The sequence below is a fragment of the Pungitius pungitius genome, chromosome 9, assembly GCF_949316345.1.
Source record: "Pungitius pungitius chromosome 9, fPunPun2.1, whole genome shotgun sequence".
In the NCBI taxonomy this organism is placed as follows: Eukaryota; Metazoa; Chordata; class Actinopteri; order Perciformes; family Gasterosteidae; genus Pungitius; species Pungitius pungitius.
The window spans coordinates 6,196,025-6,213,197 of NC_084908.1; the positions used below are offsets into that span (position 1 = coordinate 6,196,025).

Here is a 17,173-nt window from a genome sequence, read left to right on the forward strand (position 1 = left end):
TAAAATGTAGTACAGAGGAAACATTTTTTATTTACAGCACTATGAACATCAATATGACACATCTACTCTAAGAAAACATTTATTTTAATAAACACATCATGATTTTGATATGGATATCATAGTTTTCATTTAGAACGTCATCCATTGACCTTTTTGTGTGTAGAATCAAACTAACGGACAGAGCAGTACTGAAGGAGTGAACACGGTGCTTCCATAGAAGGAGCTGCTGAGGAAGTTCTGCAGGAGCTGCAACATTCTTCCGCTGGTTTAGTTGTTAAATACCTTTTAGTAGCCAATCAGAAAGAAAAGGAGACGATGCACCGAACCAATCACCAGTCTAGTTCCTAAGTGCATCAACACGGCGTCATTGCAATACATCAGCCCGCATAAACCAAAAGCTGGGAGCTCATGTCGTCTTTGTTTCTTCAGTCACACAGCAGAACACATTATATGTTCATTATGAAGGCTATTAGCTAGCGGGACCATGCAAACAGTTTTTCAATAAGAAGATGGAAGTTGGAAATGGAAATTCAAGTTACATAACTTCCGGAGTCAATGAAACATGCATCTCTTTTGCTTGGCTATAACTGGTTGGTAGCTAAAGAAAGAAAAGAAGACCCACGGACGCTCGTCTCTACTGCATGCTGAATGCCTTCTGGAGAAACCCCTGAAAGCAGGAATCGTGTCTGCAGGAAAAGGTTCCTGAAACCCGCATCTCAAGCGCTACTCATCACAAGCTAAACGTCTAAACACACCAAAGAGGATTTCATCTAATAAACTGAATCATTTCTTCAGCAGGACTCACCTCAACAAAAGGATCCGTCTCCTTTAGCCAAATGCATTCTATGTTATCATCAAATAGAAATCAAAAAAATCGTTTAAATTGTTTAAGCTGTATAAAATTGTTTTTTTTTTAATTCAAATGTACAGAAGCCTTGAGAGGAAGTCTGATCTCAGTGTTTATGTGCCTCCAGGTGGAGGTTGGTGGAAACCTTAGTACCTTAGTATCGCTTAGCAACCAGTGCTGACTGTCTACTCACAACACTTAGTTACAAAACAGCCTGGATCACCACCATACCTCATCTTTTCAGGGCCTTCAGATAAATGTCTAAATAAGAAACAAAGGTTCCTGTAAATGATGAATTTCACAGCCAAACAAAATTAGTTCTACAGGCACCGGAGTTCATAAAAAACTATTACTCACGGAAGGGCTACTTCACTGAACACTGAACGTGAAATTATCCTTCAAAATATCTGTAATAGTTTGAAAATATGCCGACAGAAACAAAAGGAGAGTGCAGACTGAGGAGCAAAGTCCAGAGATAGAAATGCTTCCCACAGCCTCCCAACAGTCTCCAGAGAAAGAGGGCAAGGCAACTTGGTTCGGTCTGTACTGAGTGTGTGTGTGTGTGTGTGTGTGTGCACGCTCATCGTGCCCATCGTTCCCGTGTGCACGTCTGCTAGAAGCCTGTGGAGTGGACAGTGGGGATGGGGTAGAACTTGGAGATGCGGCTCTGGCTGGACGGGTTAAGGCACTCTGATTCGCCGCTCATCTTAAAGAACACTTCCTGTTCCTGCAGCTTCCTGGAAAACTCCTCCTCCAGGGCCTGCAGGTACACATGCAGACACGAGGGAATCAAGGTGGCTCCTTTACATCCAGTTGTGTGTCAGAAGAGGCACAGCCACAGCACTCTGGGCAGGTTAACATTGGGCACTGATGTGATCGGGACTCCTCAAGTAAATCACACTTCTTAAACAGAATAAGACAGCAGGGGGTTTGGGGGCACGTAGTTGTAGAGCAACCTAACCAACAGTCTGAATGCCATCCCATAATATATGGTCAGAGGAGGTCATGTGACAGTGCTGAGCCAGGTTTTTTGAGTCTGACAGTCTGATGTTGGTCCCCCGGAGTAAGTCCGCTCTCCAAAAACGAAGCTCATTACAAAAAACGTTGCTTTTTCAACGTGGAATATTTTACGGTTGAAAAAATGTAAATTAAGATAATGCTACCCAAGTTAATGGTTTGATTTTGTCTGGACTAAACCGGGCTGCAGTCCTGCTTTGACCATCACATCAGTCCCAGCCGTCATTTGGTGAACCAAATGGTTGTTTTACTTCACTGGACTGTGTGGGCGTTTTAGTTATGATATGGAGCTGATGTAATAGGGTGTTATGCTATTGTTGACTGCATGGTGTCCTCATGTCTCCGTGGTTGATCCAGATCAGACTCTTTATCAAGTAAGAACACGGTGAGGCATTGATGTCATACTACTAAAAGCAACTTACTGAAATGAACATGGACCCTCAAGTCTCCCTCTCTTCATCAATGAAACCACAAGACAACGTCTTTGGACAATGTCAATGCAATGTATTTATAAGAATGTAATGTAATCCCACTTTGCACCATCCTACCACAGTCAGCCTCGCTCTGAAGCTGCCTCTGTTACACATGTAGGTACGGTTATGTCATCAGGAGGAACACGTGCTTTACCTTCTTCCTCGGCCGCAGCTTCTCCCTCCACTCCTTGAGCTCCAGACTGTGCTCCTCGTCCAGTTCCTTCAGCTTCTGGGTCTCGTGTTCAATGAGTAAGTGGCACTTCTCATTCTGAAACGCACACAGGCATATGAAACATGTTACCTTGTCCAGGGCTGCGTGTAACAGTAGGTCAGAAGAGCCGGATCGGTACCTGGAGCTGCTGAAGCTCTCGGATGTTGGCGTCACACTGCAGCTGCAGGTCTCTCATCTGGTTTTCATGTTTCTGATGCTGATGGAGCCTCTCATTCTTCTGCCTCTTCTCTTCCTGAGCTGCAAACTGGAGAACAGAGACACCGTGAGGCTTCCACATCTTTGAAAAGGACTGCCGGCTGCGGTTTTTGGTCTGGCACTCCATCCGAAAGTAGACAAAAGGGTGGATTCAGTTGACATCCAATTCCAGTTGGTATCCCCTCCTCACCTGTTTGACCTTCTCCCTCTCCTGCTCTGGGGTGATGGCGGCTCCAGTGATACGGATGCTCTTCTTGAACATGGCCATGCGGGTCTTGGCGTCGCTGCGCTGGATCTTGGGCAGCCTGGTTCTCTCCTGCGTCTGCTTGTTCTTCATTTCCTCGATCAGACGCTGGTTGTAGCGCTGCATCTGCTCCATCTCCTGCACGGGCCACGCAAGCACACACAGAACATGGAGAAGAGAGTCCTTTCAAGGGGGAACAACCTAAGAGCAGGAGTGAGGCCTGGGGTCGGCCCGTACCTTCTCGTGTCTCTTCAGCAGCTGATGTCTCTGCATAAAGTACTGGTCTTTGAGCTGCTGCTTGAACAGCTGGTGTTTCTCCTGCAGATGGCGCTCTTCCAGCTCCCACATGGCAGCCTCCCGCGCTAGGGAACGAAAGACAGAACCAACTCATCAACATTAAGACGTATAGTGACAGCTGTGGTCTGAAATGGCTTTGAACGGCTGAATCGAATATTCAACTTTGGTGATGAGGTTTCCGCTTTAAACCGTCTCACAGTCGCCAGGCTCCTCCAGCACAGCTCTACCCTCAGGGAGTGTTTCTCAGAAATGTTTCTGTTGTGCAGTTACCGTTCTTCTAAGCACAGATTAGGTCCCAGGCAGCGCTACCTGCCAACGGGCTGCAGTGGTGTCAGACAGAAGATTTCAGGCTGGTTTACTGCTGACTCCCTATTCCATTGTATGCTGAACCAAGCCTTCTGCTGCCACTGAGAGGATTACTACAATCTAACCTGCCTGCAGTGAGACATACGGTAAGAGTTCTACAAACACCAAGATACAGATGCACATGCCCTGGGAAGTCTCATTTCTTTACTTCGGGCCTCAGGCAGCAACATGCGCTTCAACTAGATAATTAAACTCCAGATGGACCAAATGTTCTTAAACGTCCACATCTGCTGAAAGATGAATTCTAGTGACAATGAATAGATTATTAATATTACATTAGCATCATAGGCGTAACCAAGTATCCATTGGGGGGGGTTGTGTCCTGCAGAGAATTTTCTTCATTATCTGTTTGTGTCTGTGGACCGATACCGGACTCCGCGCTCCAGCTGGAGGGCTTCCAGCTGCTTAGAGCGGACCGCGACACGGAGCTCTCCGGCAAGACTAAGGGTGGAGGAATCTGCTTCTACTTCAACAACAGCTGGTGCAACAACGTAACACGGATTCTACAACACTGTCCTCCTGATCTGGAGTCAATTCATTAACTGTAAAGCCCTTTACTCCCCGCGAGTTCGCTTCATTCATCCTGGTCGATGTTTACATGCCGTCGGCTGGAAACGTGCACGAGGCACAGCGGACACTCGCCGACCAGATACGGTATGGAGCGGACCAACGCGGACCCCTTGGTTATTGTCCTCGGAAACTTTAACAAAGGAAACCTCAGCCACAAACTTCCAAAGTTCAAACAGTCTATGAAATGCCCGACCAGAGAGGAGAACACGTTGGATCACTGTTACACTACACCTGCCCACACCAGCCCAAAACCCGCTTTAAAAAAATTATGGGAAAGAGTATTCATCTGGACCCCCCCAATGTCTAAACCATGGTTACGCCCTTGATTAGCATTAGGTAAGAGCAGCTGTCAGGAGAAGAAGGGAGATTGATGAACTTCATGTACACATTGGATTTTCTCCATAATCCCACCATCATAATCACGAAAAAACGTTCATAACATAACGAAAAATAGTCCAAATGGCTGTGTGTTCACTAAAATGTTATTCAGGGCAACAAACACATGAATAGATTCTGGAAGTAATCATCAAACTAACCATAAAGAGGATTTCTTTGAAAGAGACAAGTGAAACCCGAGTCACAGGTTCAAACCCCACTGTTCACGCAGTGGAGGAAACAATGATGAGGTGGTTACACACTGAAAGGCTCCTGTGTGCTAACTAGGGTTGAAGTGGAACCATAGGAACATTCCATCACACGGGACATGACAGCAGGTCTATATCGAGTGATTCTTTTCACCTCGGAGCAGCTGCTGCTTGTGGTTGAGGCAGTCCCTCTCGATGGTGGCCAGCTCGTGTTTGTGCTGCTGGATGATCTTCTTCAGAGCCGTGTCCAGATCCTGCTGCTGCTTCTGAAGGAACTCTTGTTCCTGGACAAGGATTACAGGCCACATGAGCAAAACAGGAAGAGGCTGCTCATCTACAATTCACTTATCTGGGGAACCACGGAGCCTCCGTGACGACAATCATCATCATCATCATAATAAGAAGAAATCTTAGCGTTATCAGTGAGACACGTCTACAGAGACCTTTCAACCAACCCTATAGGAAGCAGGATTGGCTTTATGAGGCTGTGTGTGTGTGTGTGTGTGTGTTGGCCTTCAGGCTTTCTGCCAAGTTCCCCTGAGGATAAGCTCAGTTTGAGCTCACCAGCCAGATGGTAATAAACTGTGTTTCACATTAATCCAGCCTGCCTGGCTCACCTCTCACAGAGTGATAAGCGGATGTGTAGTGCTCATTGAGAAAACAGGAAGCACCTGTCAAGGTCCCTATTGACACATGTCTCCAAATGGCCATTTCAGCATGGCTTGTTCTCATAGGGGAGGTAGAAGAGTAAGGCCTCACACAGTTCTGACCCAAGAGACAACAGTGACTCTCTCTGGCCAGTATTTTGATGATCTCGGAGGTAGAAACCGTAACTCAAATGGTACAGACCGGTCCCAGGATCATTGTCCTAATTGATAATCCTCAGCAGGTCCTTAAAGTGCTGTTAAAATGAGAGACTCTCTGGGTCTCTGCAGGGATGGTAGTATTGGGTTTTTAGCTATAATGTTTCAAGGTCCTTATGGATGCCCTCATTTACACACAGGTGTTATTCTCCATTTGAACTCTAATAAGTCACACGGCCATCTGAAGTTCAGAGAGTTTTCTGAATCCAAATGGACCTGGACAGCCGTATAGAAGAGGTGGGTGTGGTCTCAAGAGTAAAGATTCATTCTTTGAAAGTCACAAGAAATCAAAAAGAGAGTATCGCAGGGCTTTCACATCTGAACTGGACTGAATGATAACATGGACCACTCCCTGTGGATCACAGCGCATGACCCTCCTAAACACTGCACACACACTCACTCGGAGCCTGTGGTCAGCTAGGCTTTGGAAAAGAAAAGGAAAGTCATGGAAAGAAGACATGTGGGCTGGATAAGTGTCCCTGCAGTGTGGTCTGTTCCCACAAATTACAGAGAAGATCAGAGAGAAAGTCTGTGTTTGTGTCAAAGCTCAGGACTCTAAACAGGCCCTCATTACCTCCCCCGGCTAGATTGGATAATATCCTCTTTAATACGTTTCAGGATTGCATTTGTCACGTACTTTGGATAAAGTCCCATTTCCTGTTTGCCCTACTTTAGGTCAGCCATGAGCAAAAGATACGAAGAGAACGAGAGAGAAGCTGTTAACACTGACACTAACAAAATGAGTGTCAGTGACAGAGCTTCTGTGCAGCTAAACGCTAGTTATGCACTCACAACAGATCAGAGAGGCCTGTGTGTGTGTCAGAGTATCAGAATAACTTCCTATAAATAGGAAGTGTACAAGCTCTCCTGCCCCCCTCGGGGTGTGCATGAGGGCGAGGGGCAGGGAAGGGTGTGGAACATGCCCACCTCTTTCTTGCGGTTCTTCAGCATGTTCTGGTGCTTGGACAGCTCTTTGTCCTGCTCGGCTTTGATGCGCTTGGCCTCGTCCCTGAGCCGGTTGGTGTGCTCCTGCTCCAGCCTCTCGATGGTCTGCTTCTGCTGCCGCTCCAGGTTCTCCACCTCCTGGTCGTACTGACGCTTCTTACTCTGGAAGGCGGCGAGGGTCACGTCAGTTCAACGAAACAACGGAGCCAATAAAGTCATTAAAGAGTCAGCAGCATGCGAGTGGCTATTAGCGTTATGAGTGACACCCAAGATGAAGACGTCTGATGACTAAGATCCGACACCCACTAACGCCAGTGATGGTGATGCGAGTACACAACATCTATATGTAGAAAACTAATGCTGAATGTTGGAGTCCTCTCATTCACACTGATGCTTGGGGCTATCATGGAGGTTAGTTAAGCAGTCACACACCAATGCAAAGTCTCTTCAAAGTGTCTTCTCCAAACACAATGACCGGAGGAGTAAGGGATCAAACCGCCACCCTCAGCTTCAACAACCCACTCTACCTCAGAGCCACAGCTAGGTCTTGTCCCTTTTGGACATTTGAATTTGACCAAGTTACATATTTTAGTGAAGGACAGTTTGAATAATTTCAGAAAATATGATAGACTTGTGAAAGGATGAAAGGGCCGTTTGTTTGGATGCATCCTCTGTGAGACTCACCGTGGTCTCCTGCTCAAAGCGCCGGTAGATCTGCTCCTTCTGCTGCTGCAGCTTGTTGCTGAGCTGCTGCTGGGCCCTCTGCTCCTCCTTCTGCAGGAAACGCAGCTCCCTCAGCTCCTGGCGTCTGCAGAGGAGGAGAGCAATGGTCATCTGTGCATTGTTTGGGCCTAACCAGGGTCAGAGTTGTGAACGTGCACGGCCACTGATTGAGAGGTTGAACACAGAGGTTACTAGGTAACCTGTGTCTATGATGATGATATTTGTACTGAACGGAGGCAGGTGAATACCTCAAGAACCTCATCTCCTCGTTCTTGGTGTCATTATCAGTGATGATCTTTGATGTAGTCACGCTAACTTCCACTCCGTCCACAATGAATTTGCGAGTCTTTTTCAACGTCTTCTTCTGGCGCTTGTTGTCCTGGAGAAAAAAGAAGAAGAAGGAGAAGAAGAAGAAGAAGAAAGGTGAATGCATGTTTGTGTAGCTGTGCTGACATGAGAGTGTGGACTGTGGGGGGTACCTGTATGGAAATGGATCCTGGCTCCTTTGTTTTGGACAGAAAGCTAGAGATGGACAGATTTAGGTCCACACTGCTGTTATCTGCAGCTGAGCTGCCCCCCGAGTCCGAATCCCTCTCTTTGTCATCCTTGGCTTTGTCTGGAACCGTCTTCTCATCTTCTGCGTTCAGCTTCTCCTTCTCTGTGGGCTTCTCATCATCTTCCTTCTTTGGAACAACGTTATCTTGCTCCGGTAGTGTCAGTGTCACCTTGAGATTTCTGTAGCGCTCTTGCTCTTCTTCTTCGTCTTTCTCTTTCTCTGCCTCCTCCTGCGCTGGTGCGTTTGACTCCTCCACAGCAGTTATGTTCTCTTGGTGAGGAGGCTCAGTGACCTCTGAACCCTCTTCTGTGCCCTGTGGATTGGCTGCAACCTCTGATGTGTCTACTTCCTTTTCATCCTCGACTGCAATCTCCAGCTGCTGCATTTCCTTGGCAGGGGCCTCTGGTTCTGTGAAGGCAACATCTTCTGGGGGCTTCTCCTCCAAACCTGCATCCTCATCTGGACTACTTGAAGTCTCCTCAGCTACAGGTGAAGCGACTTCCTCAACAAAGCCAGTGTCCACCACATGGTTGGCCACAAGGAGCTGGGTGGGTGTGGGCACGGACACGGCTGTCTCAGCCCTCTCAGGGACCGACTCCAAGCTGGCCGGCGAGAGAAGGATCTTCTCATCCTCTGAGCTGGCGAGGCTGATATTGGAAGGGGCTCGTTTGTGGCCCTGAAGCAGTGGTAGAGACAGGTAAAGAACATTAAAAACAACAGGGCAGTACCCTGTATGTAAATATCAATCAATCACCCAAAAAACAATCTCCTTCACAGAATATCTTTGTGTTGTTGGAATACATCGAGAGAACAATCAGCAGGTTCATTTTAAATTAAAATAATTGTTGCCCAATCACTTTCTGTGAAATACTTAAACAAGATTTTTGCAATGAGCATTCACCTATTAAGAATGATCAGACTTAATTTAAAATACATAGTCCTAAAATGGTAGGAATGTTGTATCGACTAATTAATTTACCAGCACTAGAAAAAAAAAGTCAGAAACTACTAACAAGTTCCTTTTGCAATTGTTTACACACCAGGTGCGCTTCTGTCTCCTCCTCCTCTTCTTCCTCTTTGTGGTCTTCAATCTCCTCTGTGACCTCAGCCTTTGCCTCAGCGATGAGCTCCCTCAGAGGCCTGCTGTCAGTCACGCTGGACACAAATGGATGCTGTGCAAAACAGTTCAAAATAACACCATTAGTAACCAAGATTTTGTCTCCATCTCAACAGCAAGTTCACAGTGATGTTGTTACATTCTAGGCGCTGCAGCGACAGCTCTTCAACATAGTCGGCGGTGAGGACTGGACACCCCACGGACCACTAATCCCATCGACTTTGAGATATAAATTGCTCATAGTAGAACCACACTGTTCTGTAAAAAAAAGCACACTAAACAATCCCGTCTTTCATCTCAAAGAGAAGACACCCACAGCATCGACATGACCAGCTCACCTTCTTTGGCGTAGAAATCTGCTGCACATATTCTATCGCTGGCCTAAGAATATGCAGCTTCTTCGATATCAAAACCTTCATCGGTGGCAGACCGACGTGTTGTATTTTCAAGCCCATGGATTCTTCCTTTGTACGGCACGATTAGGAAATCTATTTTGTGTCTGTGTGCCCTCACTGCTGCTCGGTAAACAAGTGGCTCCGACTGGACGAGCACCTCAAAGCTGCACCGCTGACGTCGGCGTGGGCAGAGAGGAGGAGTGTCGGTGTTACCTGACACGGACAGACAGGTGAACAGACGTCCTCTAGGACTCTAAGTAGCAGCTGGTGCATGGGTATGAGATGGGAACGAGGATTAGCAGTCCACCTTGGTGGACGCCTACGGGCCAGTCTGGCTTGGAGCGATGCCTTTGTGTCTGATCCAATCAGCATCCAGTGAGGATCTCCTGGTAGCTAGTGGCGTGGCTTGGGTGTGTGCGTCAGCCGAGAGGAAGGAGACTAGAACGTTGGCTGCTCTTGAAGAGGTAAGTGTTGATGCTGCGAAGCCATCAGTTCTTCATTGAAAACACTTTTCTACAACCGCGCTTTGGGGAGAGTTCATCGAAACAGTGTCTCTCTCATTCAGGTTAGAATAAATGTACTTGTCAAACTGAAGGGGTCCTGGCCACTGGGGCTTGCTTATAAACACATCCATGCTTTCAGTGACAGAGTGGGGAGAACATTCACAGAAAGGTACCTGCAGCAGTTGTGTGGGACTCCATCTGTTGTCCACATACTTGTCCAAACAGCGCTTTAAGAAGTCACTGAATTCTGGGGACCTTAAAGGTGCAATTGGGGAAAAAAAAGAATTACTGTTCTCCATCAAGGACCTCTGCAAATAATGATATTGTGTCGAGGTAAGACTGAAAGCTGGGACTCACCAGCGGGACGGCTGCATCAGGGTCGGAGGGTCAGCCTTGGCTATTTTCAGCAGGACTCTCATGGGGTTCATCTCGTGATTGGGCGGCTCAATCTGAGCCAGCTCTATCAAGGTGACCCCGAGGGACCAGACATCCGCCTTGTAGTCGTAAGGACGGTCCTTGGACGTCTCGCACATCACCACCTCGGGAGCCATCCTGGAAGGACACAGGGAAAGTCACCGGTCAGGAGTTCACGGAGCTCAAGAAAGGCAAACTGAACGCAAGAGTCTGTTTGACACCCTTCATCAATGACTGACAAAATGGTTGCCATTGACTACCACGACATGTGTTGTTGGATATTCAACTCACCAGTAAGGCGTCCCAATGAAAGAGTCTCTCCTCTGCAGGGTTTTGGTGTTTTTGGCAGACACACCGAAGTCAGCTGGAAGTCAAGGCAAACCACATATTTGTCAGAGGGACACCGCTGTGATCCAAATAAACAAAACAGAGAGCAGCACAACTGCTGCTCTCGTCGCTGTGTGAACAGAGAAGGAACAATGTGCCGTTGTTACGTCAGGCGTACATCACGGCTCGTCTGTGTTGTGTGTGTGAGCGCCGTGTGTGTTTTGTGTCCCTGAGCTCGTTCCTTCCACCAGTGACTCCTGCCCATATAAGGGCGCTGCATACACTGTACCTGCTGCTGGATGCAGGTCTGTTTACACACTGTGCAGCCACTGCTATTGTGCACGATGCTCACTGATTCATCGAGACCTCTGCAGCGCCAGGCAACAGGGGGAAAAAAGGTTTTCAGTCTGCAGTTTTGTATCCAAAGGGCTCACAGTAAATAATAAACAGGACTTCATGTGTCAATCACTTACGCCCTCGCCCTGCTGTAGTGTGCATGTGACAGAGAAAAAATATTTGGTTACATCTTTTTTTTTAAATAAAAAATTTAAAGACAGCATCTGCTGCATTTCATACATCTTTAAATTCTAGTTTTGAAATACGTTTTTATCGCTCAGCATTTCATTAGCAGTAATTCATTTTATTAATAATAAGTCGCAAAAACTGGCGCTTTTTGATGGACGACAACAGCCGTGGGTAACCGTGGTGAAGGTCCACTTTAGTGTGGACATACATATATCCTGCTTTCACTGTTGTAAAAAGTAAGCCTACTGCTATACAAACAAACCCGGTATGAAAATGAACATGGCTTCAGTTTACCAAGTAATCAATATGCTCTGTGATGACAAAGACGTTCAGAAACAACACAACGTTTTATGTTACGTTTCTGGCAGACAATGTTCCCAGCTGCCTCCAGGGTCTAGCTAAGCTAAGCTTGCATAGTCTTGTCCTCAACTACATGTTCCCTGTTATATGCTTTTGCAAAAAGAAAATGGTAAAAGTGTCCCAAATTCCCAAGCTTCGCCTTTGCAACCCTGCCTCTCTGCATGAGAGGCCCACATGAGCCGGTGAGCTTTGCGCATTAAAAGTGTGTCAAAGTGCTCAAGTTGTTTTTCTGCTCACACAAGACCACATGATACAGCCACTGGACACAGAGCGTCTTTTGGAGAAGCCTGTGCGTGAACCACGAGGATGAGAACTGGAGGATGCGTATCGTGGAGACAATGAGAACTCAGTCATGGTTGACCCTACTGTTAACTCTCTCCTGTCCCCTGTTTGTATGACACAGATTACAGTGGTCCTTGGGGTGGGATTGGGACCGTATCGCTTGTGTTGATGGTGGGAGACGGTTTGATACGGTGCCTCTAGCTGGACTTCCTGTTGTTGACTCTGCCCTTACCCAGCTTGACGTCCCCGTCCAGCGTGAGCAGGATGTTTCCAGCCTTCAGGTCTCTGTGGATGATTTTGTTGTCGTGGAGGTAGACGAGGGCCAGCAGAGTCTGCTGACACACCACCCTGATCTGAGGCTCTGTCAGAGGTCTCTCCAGTTCTACGTGGGATCACACCAAGACACATGCTTAGAATTCATCACTGTGGAGCACACACACATGCAACCTAATCATAGGTAGTAGGAGTTGAACTGCATTCACTGTATCATTGTACAAAGAGTGTAACGTGTATGTGCTACGTAGGTTTTTTGATGTCTTTAATCTGGTTTCCACTCAGCTAGATGCTGCCTCTGGCAAACAGTGACAAGGCATATGTCTAGGGCTTTTATTGTGAAAGGTAAGAGAAGGAGTGGACCTGTTCGGCTGTCTTTTTCATGTTGAACTGAACATGAAAAAGACAACTAATAACTGGATACTTAGCTTTGGGTTGCTGTATGATGCAGTGTGCAAACACTGTGAATGATGGATGCATTTATTTGTGTTCTGTCAGAAGGTATTAATGCCAATTCTTCCAAAAACATCATGTGATGGGCAAATTCCTCACACAAAAACCATCTCGGTGTGCTAAAGAGTTTACTCTGCCCTTTTCCCCTCTCACTGTGCTGTTTAGTGTGTACAGTAGGACAGCAGTTTTGTTTTCCACATTCTAAGCTGTATGCAAAGTGGAAGTGCTGACTCACCAAGCATGACTGCATCCACAGCCCCTCCCGCACAGAACTCAATGAGGATCTGCCGACACGGGCAGAGGGAACACACAGTTAATGTTTGTCCATGTAAAACAGCGTGCATCAAATAGTCTCCATGAAATCAAACTCTTTATGTGTCTTAGAGGTAAAGTGACGCAGAGCCGTGCTGCTGGGCGGGAACACAGCAATGAAATGCTCATCTCTGTAGGGACATGCATTGTATACCTGCAGAGCTGAAAAGGGGACGTACACCTGCATACTCAGTGGAATAAAGCAATCTGAGAAGGAAGCTCCATGCAGCCTGCATGAATGAAACACTCTGAGGGCGTTTAGCAGCTCGCGGTAGGGCTCTTGGTGTAAGAGGATTGGCCCAATTAGGGGCCACGTCGTGGAAGAGGTTTCACACAGCGGTTAGGTCACTAGCTGGCTACATGGCCAGACTTCAGCCTTGTGCTGTAAATAGGATTAAAGTTTCTATGGACGCAGAGCTTGAGCAGGAGGCAGTATGTTTAGTAGGTAAGGTAAAGCATCTGGAACACAGGGCACAACATTGAGCCAAAGTTGACACATTAGGGAAGAGGAAGTGAAGCACGCAATTCTGCTATTTTGCAACCATTGAGAAACGCATTGTGGTTGATATGTTGGTGCCTGCATTCAACATGGAAAGCTACCAAATCCTCCCATTTCCCTAAAAACAACCTGTAACTTTTCATCAAGGATCAATGACAATCCTCTATTCAGTTGAACTTTTTAAGTTCTACTTCAACACCAAAGCCCTTACAGGAAGCCCAATGCCTCACAACAGTCCACACACACGCACGCACGCACGCACGCACGCCCGCCCACAGTTGTTTTAGCGCCTCTGCTGTTCTACAATGGCTCCACAGTGGTCGTTCCCCTACACACACTTTGGAAGTGTGCACAGACACAAACAGAACATGAACTGGAAACATAAGGTCAAAGGGTGACCCAATTCAAGTTCTCTCAAACCGTCCACAGCCTTCCATCTCCAGGAGGATTAGTTGGTTCACAGGCCACGATGAAAATCCAGTCAAACTCCATCAGGCTATGCCATTGTTCAGAGGACAATGAGAAGGAAAAGGGCCGAACAGTGAAACGAAACACCCAGGTAGTCACCAGAGTTTATAAAGACCCCTCTGTCTCCTTTGATGCTGGTGTACGGACTCACATGAGTGAATGTGTTACTACAAAGTCATTCTACAGGGAGTATTCTAGAAGAAAGAGAGGACCAACCTGCAATAACGCACACACACACGTCTGGTCTAGGGCTGAGGTAAAAGCACTACTTCTACACATATTTTGCAATCCATAAATGCCTCTTGGGTGTGACACTGAAAAATTGGAATCAGTGTTGCAATGAAAATATATATATAGATACACACACACTAACGGGCTCCCAAAGATAACAGCAGACCACATTTTAAAGAAGGCTAAAGTGAAGAAAAAGAGCATTTCAAAAAGCTCAAATCAACAGCCGATGGGCTGTAAACCGGTGTGATGATTAACAGTCTTAAAAACGCCTTGTTTCTGCTGTTCATGTGAACTTTGGCCTCATATTTCAATAAGAATACGTAGGAAAGACCGGTTTATAAAGCCTTGCCATGATAGTAAAGTCTATGCCTTGTAGGGTCACAGGGTCAGCACTCTCGACGGTTCCCTCCTCAGCACAACGTTTAGCTCTCCCTTCCCAGACCTGACCACATATAGGATCCCTCCGGTGGGTGCTCGGTGTACTCACACTATTTGAACATGCGCGCTAAAAAGGGATGAGGGTCCTGAAGTCAGCGGCTGTACTCCCTACTGTGAGGCTGAGCCTAGCCACAATATGAAGGAAGCTCCTTTCAGGATGTATGTCTGAGGTGTCACTCTCTCGCTCACCAACCACAGCTAAGCACCTCGGGGGAGGTTATCCGTCTCTGGCTACACCTTCCCCTTACAGGGATTTAGATTATCAACAATAGTCTCATTTGTGATAAACCAGAGAAGTCCACGCGTTTGTTTACTAGAGTGGAGACATGGATGACCCCCCACCCCCTACTCACCCAAAGTTTGCTCTCATAATAGAAAGCGTCGAGCAGTTTGACGATGTTTGGGTGGTCGCAGGAGGCCAGGATTTCAATCTCCACCATGTAGTCTTCCAGCTCCTCCTCGGTCTTTGTATCGATAACTTTGGCTGCAGCTAGAGTTCCCGTCTGTTTGTTTTGGGCCTGTAGGATGAGAACACTATCAGACGGCTGGATATCAATGCAGTTATTCAGCTCTTTATTTTTGTCTGCTCTAATCTACTGGAGAACATTTCCCTGTTCAGGATGGGCTCATGCGATGTTAAAGACTCAGAAAAACGTTGTCTTTAGACCTCCACCAAACACACCCATTAAAAGGATCTACAACCATCAAATAAACCCCGTCTGCTTTGCTGAGGGCCAGAGTGAGTTAGCAGGTCTCGTTAAAGTGGACATTTCTCCTGTTTGTTTTGGCTCCTCTGCAGGCAGGATGTGCTCAATGGAGTCCCTGCTGCAATGTGGGATGCAGCCACTTCCTGATGACCCGCCCAGGTTGCACGATCAGCCACACACACCATCCAAAAACACGTAGACCCTCAGAATGTACTCATCAATGGTTTTTCACAAGGAATCCCCAAGGAAAACTATCCAAGTGATGCCTCAGTGCAGTTCGCCATTGTTAGATCTCCTTTAGCTCGACTCTGGAATCATCAAGTGTATCCACAAAACCACAAGGGTTAAGGATCCGTTTTGGTACTTGGTTCCTTTCTTCGACAGTCGGCCTAGTTAACGTGAGCCTTGCTTGTTGGAATGCTGGGAAATTGGCAACATGTGATGAAATCATTGTGCAAAAAGATTAGGATTAGTATGATACAATATAACACTGAGTTGAAATCTTGGGTAAGTCCAAAAATAGCATTTGGCAACAAAGAGCCAAACAGCCCATGTAAACCGTGTTGGTCCGCCACAGACTTCCTGGTGTCGGACTGGGTTGAGCCCTCATGGGAGGTAACATTTACTGTCACTCATGCAAATGGCACTTGTGGCTCCAGCGATGCATCAGGGTCAAAACAGACAATGGCTCGATTTAAAATGATGACAGGGGGGGGGGCTCGCTGTGATATTGGGTCTGAAGATGTACAGGCAGAATTTTTCAGTTTGCCTGCTGCAGCTTCTAAAAAAGCATCTGAAGAGTGCATATGAAAATCCATAGTATTGTCTTATACATGAATTCAAATGGCAAATACAATGTCAAAGAAGTGCTGAATGCTCAGCTGTTTCCAGCCATGAGGGCATGTGATGTCATTTGGATGTCATGTGTAAACAACCTTCCCAGGGAGAGGCGGGTAGGTTAAGACTGGAGGGACCTCAGCACTCCTATTTACAACCACCTGTGCTCTGAGGGGTCGCCGTGCTATCTGGGGTCCGGATCCAGACAGAGGGCTGGTGGGGACAGAGAGGACTACAAGAGCACGAGAGGAAAGCCACTCACTACAAGGAGGAACAGCTCTGAAGCTGACATGTCCTACCTTGAACACTTTTCCAAAGGCTCCATCTCCCAATTCACCGATTATGTCCCATACTTCCTCTGGATTTTCGTCTCTGCGCACGTGCTCGTACTGTTTCTTCCTCTTCTCGGCTCCCAGCTTAAAGATTTTACGGAAATTAAAAAACGACATGCTAATTCCTATGGTCCTTCGATCACAAAGTTGACAAAGGAATTCCAGAATAGTGTTGCTTGAGCAGTTTGAGAGACTTTAGTAGAAGTGGTCGGAGCGGTACTCGTGTCCCATTAGTTAGAAGTACCCGCTTGGATAACGTAACGTTAGTGTGTTAGCTTTCATAATAGTTCCTAAACTAGCCTAGCCTTCGACACCGTTGTGTCTGGTCCGGAGAACAGCTCTTTGTCCCCGGTCATCGTAAACCCCTTACGTTAAATGAACAGTTTAGGGTGGATGTAGACGTCTCCTAGCATCTGCTATCCACCGGTACAAGACTTTATTCTAATAAGAAGTAGTAATACGCAGCTCGTCGTTGGTCACCAACTGGCCCGAAAACCCCCGTGGGGCTCTTTTTCCACCCAAAGAAACAAAAGATGATACGGCGTCCTCCCAAGTAGTTGTATTCCACTGAACACTTCATCCGTTCATTGAGGCTTACGGTACTCCGTACGTTAACGTGAGCTATAACAGCAAAGGAAAGACAACGCTCATCGTTCCCTTGGTGAGACACGGCTTTAGTAATCTAGCGGATTTAGACTATGTGCGCGGTCCCGCGGGCGCGCGGCCCGGTTCTTTCTTTCTCTCCTTCGTCCTCGTGCTTGACAGTTGGTGTGGTAATGTCAGCC

General features: G+C 46.9%; 1 protein-coding gene across 1 annotated transcript; it reads right to left on the reverse strand.

The window, feature by feature from the left end:
* Positions 1-5: 5 nt before the first annotated feature.
* Positions 6-17,154, reverse strand: slkb (STE20-like kinase b). The gene is made up of 18 exons (XM_037472369.2): positions 16,356-17,154; positions 14,866-15,030; positions 12,797-12,845; positions 12,068-12,217; positions 10,633-10,705; positions 10,285-10,479; positions 10,101-10,182; positions 8,953-9,084; positions 7,836-8,588; positions 7,605-7,735; positions 7,318-7,441; positions 6,616-6,795; positions 4,980-5,109; positions 3,246-3,370; positions 2,955-3,146; positions 2,688-2,813; positions 2,492-2,605; positions 6-1,607 (listed from the first exon to the last, which is right to left on the reverse strand). The coding sequence occupies exons 1-18, from the start codon at positions 16,503-16,505 to the stop codon at positions 1,461-1,463; spliced, it is 3,018 nt and encodes a 1,005-aa protein (XP_037328266.2). The 5' UTR covers positions 16,506-17,154; the 3' UTR covers positions 6-1,460.
* Between the last annotated feature and the right edge of the window lie 19 nt (positions 17,155-17,173).

Bases quoted from the DNA above. Each gene is read 5' to 3' on its own strand.
- slkb (XM_037472369.2), bottom strand. From the start codon at position 16,505: ATGTCGTTTTTTAATTTCCGTAAAATCTTTAAGCTGGGAGCCGAGAAG. The intron at 12,846-14,865 runs GTGAGTAGGGGG...CCGTGTCGGCAG, and splicing joins ATTATGAGAGCAAACTTTGG to ATCCTCATTGAGTTCTGTGC. The intron at 10,183-10,284 runs GTGAGTCCCAGC...TGCACCTTTAAG, and splicing joins CTGATGCAGCCGTCCCGCTG to GTCCCCAGAATTCAGTGACT.